Raw genomic sequence first — 9696 nt, forward strand, 5'->3', positions numbered from 1 at the left:
GATCGTAGGGAGCTGGGGGTCCCCTGCCCACCCTGATCCGGGACACCCTTCAGGGCAAACCAGCCGGCCCCCACCTATGCACCAGGCCTCTATCCTATATAATAAAAGGGTAATATGCAAATTGACCCTAACAGCAGAAAGACTGGGAATGACTGGTCACTATGACACACACTGACCACCAGGGGGCAGATGCTCAATGCAGGAGCTGCCCCCTGGTGGTCAGTGCGCTCCCACAGGGGGAGCTCTGCTCAGCCACAAGCCAGGCTGATGGCTGCCAGCACAGCGGTGGTGGAGGGAGCCTCTCCTGCCTCCTCAGCAGCACTAAGGATGTTCGACTGCAGCTTAGGTCTGCTCCCTGCTGGTAAGTGGACATCCCCCGAGGGCTCCCGGGCTGCCAGAGGGATGTCTGACTGCCAGCTTGGGCCCGATCCCCCAGGGAGCGGGCCTAAGCCAGCAGGTGGACATCCTCCGAGGGGTCCCAGACTGCAAGAGGGCATAGGCCGGGCTGAGGGACCCCCCCGAGTACACAAATTTTTGTGCACCGGGCCTCTAGTCTATACATATAAATAGATAGGTAGATAAATCGATAGATGTTATCCTACCGTTCATTACTTCAGCCCCAATTTATGCTTAAACACTTGGTAATGCCCTTTTATGCATAATTAATATTCAGATATTATTTTATACTACATGTATATGTGTGTGTGCTCCAATCTTATAGTTTTCCACATACATTTCAGATTGTACTCATAAGCAATATATTCACTAGGTTGTTAACAGAAAAAACTTGAGAGTGAGGTGTGCATGTAGAGATCACTCAGATAATCCCAGTTTATTCCCAAGTCGTTTCTCTACCACAGGATTGCTGGAATAAAAGAGCCAAAATTACCTCCCCTGCTGCACTCTTTCTAGGATGTGCTCATTGTCAGGATTTATATCTGATAGGTTCTGCCAAGAAACCTTGCCCTTCCCTTTGTGGAAGTCTCCAGGGACTTGGGGCTCCCTCCCATCTTGGTCCACGCAGATTTGGTGCTGACAAATTGGACTACAAGGAATTCTGAAAGGTAAGAAAGGAGAGAGTGCTTTGGATTTGAACAGATGGAAACAGAGTAATGTATAGTCTTGTGACCTGCTAGAAAGCTCCAGGCTTGTTCAGCTATTTTGTGATTAAAGATGTTAATATTTATTGTCTGCCATATGGTTGCAAAAAAGAGATGAACTTGAATACATGTTCAAAAATCACAGGTCCCAGAAATTTCCTCTCAACCCACATTGACTGCATTAGCGCAGACCACTTGCATTTGTTTGCTGCCATATCAAATTTGTTGAGGATATTGGCATTTATGTAAAGAAAAGTAGGAGGAGTTTTTAAAGCCAAGAAATTCCAATAAATAGAATGGGGTGGAAGTGGTGAAGTATTTTTTAAAAATATTTATTGTTGAAAGTATTACATATACCCCTTTTTTTCCCCATTGACTCCTTCTAGGCTGCTCCTGGTCCCCATCTAGGCCTCCACCACACTATTGTCTGTGTCCATGGTTATTTATATAAGTTTCCCTTTGAATTTATTTTTACAGCCAACTTTATTGCAGGCCGTAGATGCAAAAAACAGCACTTTTGTGACTTATGAAAATAGGTAAAGGGACATTTAAGTTAGATGTGAGGAAGACTTCCTTAGTGTAAAGGTATGGGTAAATACAGGATTGCCAGAGATGATGGGAATCTTTTTTAAAGAATTATAGTGCTTATGAGCCCTTAATTAGCTCAGATGATTAGAGCATTGTCTTAATATGCCCAGGTTGCCTGTTTGATCTTTGAATCAATGAATGCATAAATAAGTGTAACAACAAATTGATATCTCTACCTCCCTCTCTCTCTAAAAATCAATTAAAATATTTTAAATGATTAAATAAAGAACATATATATATATGGCTAAGTGACCAACTGTCCACCCGTCTGCGCACTGGCAATTTAAAAATAAACATTGACTTGCACATGCACAATACATATAAAGCCCTCACTGGCACCAATCGCACGTGTGTTTTAATTTTATAATACTGTGTTATATATACTATTTTGACATGTAATGTTTTGCAGTAACGTAATTACTGCACGAATCTTTCTTCTAATTAATTTTCTTTCAGTGTGCATTAATCTGTGCACGGGGACACTAGTAGCTTAATAAAAAAAACCATAGCTTTTAAGACTACTTTATGTGGGCCATCTCATCTGTGTAAGGACTTCTGAGTCCTGGAATTTTTCTACAATTATTAATTACAATCTTTACAAATTCTGCTTTAATAACAAAAATTGGTGATCAATATTCCCATGGGAAGGTGATGAATCTGGCTCAGAATTTGAACAGAAAGAAAAAAAAATAGATGTGAAGAAATTATTCTGTTCAAGACATTGAATATTTAATAATAAACTGAATCTCTGATTCAAAGAGAAAAAGAGGAGTGGGGAAAGTTAAAGGGAAAAAATGGCTAGACCAGGATGTTAAAGTCAAGAAAACAACAACAAAAAGCTAATTTCTCAGTGGGTGAGAATTCAGGGCTAGTTTAATCCCAGAGAGGCAGAGACAATCTCGGGTTCAGTGGTGATTCTTCTTGGCAATTATTTTTTGGTGTCTCTTAATATGCCTCACACAACACAAAGTACAATGAAGAGATGAAAGCAAAGTACAGCCCAAAGTGGTTAAATAACAAAACAAAACAGTATATTACAAATCTCAGAGTGACAAAAACAGTAAACCCTTCAGAATTTCAAAGATATACATCATTGCAGACTTTAAAAATCAGGGAAAAACTTGGAGAGAGGTTGGAACTTGATCTAAAGTAGATATTTAAAGGTGAATTGGAACAGCATCTCTACAACAAAAATTGGGTTTGTGATAATTGCAAAAATATAAAAGGAGCAAGATGAGTTGTCACACTACTACAAGTTAAATGTTCTGGGGCTGGTACAAGAGTTGAGATTTGGCTCGCTTTTTGTTGTCTAGTCATAGCCTTGTAAGTGTGTGTGCATTTGCACATCAGTGTGTATGCCTGTATACATGTGACCCTAGAAGGATGTCTGTTTACAAACTGATTTATTCTTTTATTTTCTTTTGTTGTTTGTGATTGTCAATAACTGAAATTTTACGAGGCCCCTGGACATCAGGTAAGTTCTCAGAAATCTTTCAATCACTTGAGAATTTATGCTAACTTTAAAAGATTACAGCAAAACAAGAAAGAAGCATATCAAATTGTATGTATAGTATATAAGCTATATACAAATGCATGCAAAAATAAGGCTAAAAGGAAAGGGGCCAGAATTTATCAATGGTTGCCTCTTATATGGGATTAGGGGATTAATTTTTTTTAACTGGATTTTCCAATCTGTACATAATAAAACACCATTTCACCATAACTTTTATTGAAGGGTAAATTACAGGCAGTAACTGCCACAGCTACAGAAGAATTCCTTTGAAATATTATGTCACCTGGACTGCAACTCTTGAGGCAGGTCTGGCCCCGACATCCTTAGGCTCTTCTTTCTCCGGAGAGCAGAGTCGGCCTCTAACTTGATTGACATTGCCTCTCCCATCACCAAGCCTCAGTTCAATAAAGGGGTCTGGTATAAAAGCTGTAGCTCAGGAAATTGAGGAATGGAGGGGTGAAGACACCATTTCTTATGCTAATGTAACTGCTGGAACAATGGTATTCTTGACTGTTTTATTTTGTGTTTGTTTTCCTTTCTTCTCGTGCTTAAACTATTAGAAGCAGGAGTGGTTTATGGAGTAAAGTTTCTAGGTTTTGTAGATTGGCTCTATATCTGGGATATTGGAATCCATATGGTCACAGGTCATTTAAAAGTGATTTCTCTGTACAGTCCTCTAGCTCTCACCCTATCGTACAAAGCAACACAAAAATGATTGAGTAGAAAGATCACCAGCGTGAGTTATGAAACTATTCCCCACCTGGTCCTGTGACTAACCGGCAATGTGACCTTGAGCAAGATATTTGCTTCTTTGGGTCATATCTATAAAAACAATAACAACAAAAACAAGGAGCAAGGCATTAGCTGCTGCCTGTGGTCACTGTAGCTCTAAGACTCTGTGCTCCTGACAGGAATGGTGTGATGGGCCATAGATTGGTCCTAGCGTGAGTTATGAAACTATTCCCCATCTGGTCCTGTGACTAACCAGCAATGTGACCTTGAGCAAGGTATTTGCTTCTTTGGGTCATATCTATAAAAACAACAATAGCAACAAAAACAAGGAGCAAGACATTAGCTGTTGCCTGTGGTCACTGTAGCTCTAAGACTCTGTGCTCCTGACAGGAATGGTGTGATGGGCCATAGATTGGTCCTGGGAAGAATCAGAATGACCTGCCCACTCAGGCTTCAGCTGTTCCATTGGGGGGATGGTCTGGGACCATCAGGGCATGCTGGACTCTGAGAGTCCTCAGAGCAGGTGAACTTGGGCTTGAGTGGATCTGTTCTCTTCCCTTCCTGAATGTTGCTGAAGGGAGATGCTCATCCGTGGGGCCTCCCTATAGAGAGAAGTGTTCACCAATTCTGCTTTGCGCTTACAGTTGTCTAACTCTGAGGGGACCTGTGGGCTGTACACACTCATACTGTCCACGCCTCTCTAACCATGTGGTCATCTCTTTCCCAAGGAACTTGGACACCATTTTCTCTTTCCCTGGGGGAGAAAGCCTGCGTGGTTTTGTACTGGTGACTGTTTTGGTAGAGAAAGCAGCAGTACCCTGCACTTACAGTTGTCTAGCTCTGAGGGCTGTACACACTCATGCTGTCCAAGCCTCTCTAACCATGTGGTCATCTCCTTCCCAAGGAACTTGGACACCATTTTCTCTTTCCCTGGGGGAGAAAGCCTGCGTGGTTTTGTACTGGTGACTGTTTTGGTAGAGAAAGCAGCAGTACCTGGGATTAAGGTATTTTCCACCCTCAGCATGTTTTGATTTGTTTTGTTTTGTCTTTCTCAATAAGAAATCAGTCTGAGCTTTAGTTTGGTGAATTAATCAATATAGATGAGCATAGGCCTTGACCTGCTGTTTTATATCTGAGGAAAGAGGTCATGTTCTAGCCCATATAGCTACTCACTTCTCCCAAATCCTACAAAACATGGAATTGACCATTTGTCCATTCAACAACAAGCATTGTTCTAGACCAGTGGTTCTCAACCTTGGCTGCACATTAGAATCACCTGGGAATCTTTTTTAAATCCTGATTTCTGGGCCTCATCCTCTGGAAATTCTGTTTCTTTGTTACTAATGTTGTGGCCCCACCCCATAACAAAGAAACAGAATTTCTGGAGGATGAGCAGAAATCAGTTAAAAAAGATTCCCAGGTGATTCTAATGTGCACCCAAGGTTGAAACCACTGTTCTAGACAATGAAATATATGGGAGAACCAGACTGACATGGTTCTGACCCCCAGAGAAGCTCCTGATATAGTGGAGAAAGATGGGTTGATGTATAGAGTAACAAGAAAATAATGCAGTGTTTTATAAAAAGACATCTAAAACTTAATTCAGACCTGAAGGGTCAGGCAAAACTTCCCAGGGGAAATGACAACTAAAGTTAAAACCTCAGTGATATATATATATAGGAATTAAGCAGAGAGAGAGAGAAAGAGTGACGGACATAAAGGCAAACAGACACACAGACATATTTCTGGCAGAGAGAACAGCTGTGCAAAGGCTCAGGAAAAGAACCATCGCTGAGATTACCTAGCCTTCAGAGTTCAGGTAGCTTACAGAAAGGTCAAGTTTTGTAAGACGAATGACAGTGGAGTTCAGCTGGAGTGACTCAGTGTTGAGCATAGACCCATGAAGCAGGAGGCCACTGGTGTGATTCACGTTAGGGCCACATGCCTTGGTTGTGGGCTGGATCCCCATTAGGGAGCCTATAAGAAGCAGCCGATCAATGTTTCTATTCCTCTCCCTTCCCCCTGTCTCTAAAATCAATAAAAAGATAATAATAAAAAGACAGTCTGGCCAGCATGGCTCAGTGGTTGAGTGTTGACCTATGAACCAGGAGGTCACAGTTCGATTCTTGGTCAGGGCACATGCCAGGGTTACATGCTCTATCCCCAGTGGTGGGCATGCAGGAGGCAGCCAATCAATGATTCTCTCTCATCATTGATGTTTCTATCTCTCTCTTCCTCTCCCTTCCTCTCTAAAATATAAATATAAAGACAGTGGAGCAGTAGGTGATCAGCTATTATCTTCATGCATTGCCTGAAGATAATTAGGTTTATGTCTTTCCTTACCACCTTCCCTGGTGAGCATATTTTAAGTCTTTACTGTGTCACCAATCCTGGCATAAGTATTATAACATTCTCAAAAGTGAAACTATATAGTTACTTCACTTCTCACCAGTGTGTTTAGTCCATTGAAAGATACAAAATGAAATATTGGTCTTTCAAATATAGCTCAGATAAGGTAGAGACTGCTAAGAAGGCTTCATGACGGAGGGCCTCTGGAGCTGAGGCCTCTATGGGCTCTATAGAATCTGCCTGATTTTACGAAAACAGAGCTCAGGGGTGAGGGTCTCCTAATTCAAGATACAGACGTAGACATTGTTATAATGTGTGATAAATACAAAAAAAGGAAGGAGAAAAAAAGGATAGCATTATAGCAAGTAGCAATCAGTGGAAGATCTAGAAAAATATGTCCAAGGGAGATGCCCAGAAAGGTTATCCTCTCAGGCAGACCTCACAGCAAATTGAGTTTAGGGGAGCACGGGAAAACAGTCCAGCAGTCAGAAGGGCGCCCTTCCTGATTTCCATAGCTCTGATGCTCAGCTCACTCCACCTCAATGGGCCATAAGTGAATGCTAACGGACTGAGTGAATGAACCTTCTCCCCAGGCACTTGTTCAAGCAGTGAATGCCATGCTGCAGCTCAGCCAGGACTCCCTGCTGCAAGCCCTGCAGCAGCTGAAACTCTCCATTCAGGACATCACCAGAACCTTAGGACAAATGCACGGTATGGGGCTGTTGTGGGTTGAGGGTTCTGCTTGGTGCAGGGCTGGGCAACATCCACGAGATGGCGCTAGTGTATTAGCTTTGTTGTATGGTAACTGCTGTTTTAAATATTGGAGAATGATCTCAGTTTGCATAGATCTTCTGTGGCTTTGTCTTTTTTTAGTATTCTCTTGTGGTTAGGGTAGTTTGCTCTCTTCGGTGGCCGCATATTTCTTCGCATGTTAAGATCTTGCATGAAGTTTGGGAGGAGGGGGTGAGGCAAACAACAACAACAAAGGTTGTATACATTCCATCCAGCAATGTCAGGATACGGCAGTGTTGTTCTTATGCTTTCTTACACCCGTTTTATCCTTTTTTCTCAAGGGGAACCTGGGATGACTGACCTGCTTTAGACTCCTTTTCTGCGGTTAGTGCAGAGATGAGGTTTCATAGGTGCAGCCAATTCAGTGGCTCACCAGTCCTGTGGTTAGTTACATTTCACTCAGGAGACTACATTCAATTTCCAATGTCAAGACAGCTCTTCAACTTCCTCTATCAGGAGAACCTTGAAAGTGTATAGTGTGTGTGTGTGTGTGTGTTCTGTTCTTTAAGTAAAATTGGTATATAACATTATATATTTCAGGTGTTTAACATCACAATTTCACATCTGTATATACTACAAAGTGATCTTCACCAAAAGTCTAGTTAATATACTAGTACATCACTATGCAACTGATTCCCTTCACCCAGTTCTCCCAAGCTCCAACCTCTGTTAACCACCAGTCTGTTGTCTGTATCTATGGGTTTGTTTGGTTTTGTTTGTACATTTGTTTTGTTTTGTTTAGATTCCAATATGTATGAAATCATATGGTATTTGTCTTTCTTCATCTGACTTATTCACTTAGCATAATACCCTCATGATGTTGCAAATGGCAAGATTTTATTCATTTTTATTCTGATAAATATATATATATATATATATATATACCGAGTGGCCAGATTATTATGACCACCTGATGTTTGTAGGCAAATTAGCTATAATTTCACGCTGAAGTTTCTAGAGGGCCAGACCATTATAAATAGGGAAGCAGGTTGTTTACCATGACAGTAGAAGTGATTTTTTTCTGAAGATATGGGTAAACAACGCAATTTAACAGCCTTTGAATGTGGAATATATTTGAACGTGAGTGGCCAGATTATTATGACCACCCCATCAGTACTTTGTTAGGCTACCTTTTGCCTACAATACTGTGGCACTTCTTCTTGGCATTGACTCCACGAGATGTTGAAAGGTGATGCAAGGAATCTGACACCATGCCTGATGAATAGCACTGTCCAGTTCTATGAGATTTGATGGTTGTGGAACCAGGGCCTGGAGACCTCATATGGAGGCAACACAAACCCTTCTCTGTAGCCCTTTGAAACCATATACACTGAATGGCTACATTACTATGACCACATGACGTTTGTAGGCAAATTAGCTATAATTTCGTGCTGAAGTTGCTAGAGGACCAGATCATTATAAACGTCTGAATAGCACAACATACCTAAGTATCATTGCTGATCAGGTTCATCCTATCATGTTGATGGCGTATCCCAATGGAGATGGCTTCTTCCAACAAGACAATGCGCCATGCAATGGTGCTCGTATTGTGCAGGAGTGGTTTCAAGAACATGAGGGAGACTTCACCTTGCTTAGGTGGCCCCCACAATCACCAAATCTCAATCCAATTGAGCATTTGTGGGACAAACTTAAAAGAGCCATCAGGCAGCTGGTTCCACAACCATCAAATCTCATAGAACTGGACAGTGCTATTCATCAGGCATGGTGTCAGATTCCTCGCATCACCTTTCACCATCTCGTGGAGTCAATGCCAAGAAGAATCACCACAGTATTGAAGGCAAAAGGTGGCCCAACGAAGTACTGATGGGGTGGTCATAATAATCTGGCCGCTCAGTGAATAAATATATATCCCATGTTCAAAGGCTGTTAAATAGTGTTGTTTACCCATATCTTCAGAAAAAATCACTTCTACTGTCATGGTAAACAACCTGCTTCCCTATTTAGAATGATTTGACCCTCTAGCAACTTCAGCGCGAAATTATAGCTAATTTGCCTACAAATGTCAGGTGGTCATAATATACTGGCCACTCAGTGTATATCACATCTCTTTATCCATTCATTCATCAGTGGACAGTTAGGTTGTTTCCATATCTTGGCTATTATAAGTAATGCTGCAATGAACATAGCAGTGCATATATCTTTTCAAATCAATAATTTTATTTTTTTCTTTTAATACCCAGATGTGGAGTAGCTGGATCACATGGCAGTTCTATTCTTAAATGTTTAAGGACTCTCCACACTGTTTCTACAGTGGCTGCACCAATTTACATTCCTTCCAACAGTGTATTAGAGTTCCCTTTTCTACACATCCTTTCTAACAACTTGTTTCTTATATTTTTGATAATGAAATGTGCCAACAGGTGTGAGGTGATATCTCATCATGTTTTAATTCACAATCCTCTAATAAGTAATGATATTGAACATCTTTTCCTGTGCTTGTTGGTTATATATATATATCTACACTAATAAAAGAGAAACATGGTAATTAGCGTATGACCGCTACCCTTCCCATTGGCTAATCAGCATATCCTTATGCAAATTAACTGCCAGCTAAGATGGCGGCCGGCAGCCATGCACTGAAGCAAACAGGGAGGCTTGCTT

The 9696-nt window shown here is 41.2% G+C and overlaps 1 protein-coding gene across 1 annotated transcript in view; it reads left to right on the forward strand.

Moving 5' to 3' along the window:
- Positions 1 to 9696, forward strand: part of IDO2 (indoleamine 2,3-dioxygenase 2) — a 57170-nt gene that overhangs the window by 33170 nt on the left and 14304 nt on the right. The window contains exons 4-7 of the mRNA XM_005856444.1: positions 946 to 1064; positions 3148 to 3162; positions 4838 to 4937; positions 6876 to 6993. Of these exons, the coding sequence (XP_005856506.1) occupies positions 946 to 1064; positions 3148 to 3162; positions 4838 to 4937; positions 6876 to 6993 (352 nt within the window). The remainder of the gene's footprint in view (positions 1 to 945; positions 1065 to 3147; positions 3163 to 4837; positions 4938 to 6875; positions 6994 to 9696) is intronic.

This window comes from Myotis brandtii, unplaced genomic scaffold, assembly GCF_000412655.1.
Source record: "Myotis brandtii unplaced genomic scaffold, ASM41265v1 scaffold103, whole genome shotgun sequence".
Classification (NCBI taxonomy): domain Eukaryota; kingdom Metazoa; phylum Chordata; class Mammalia; order Chiroptera; family Vespertilionidae; genus Myotis; species Myotis brandtii.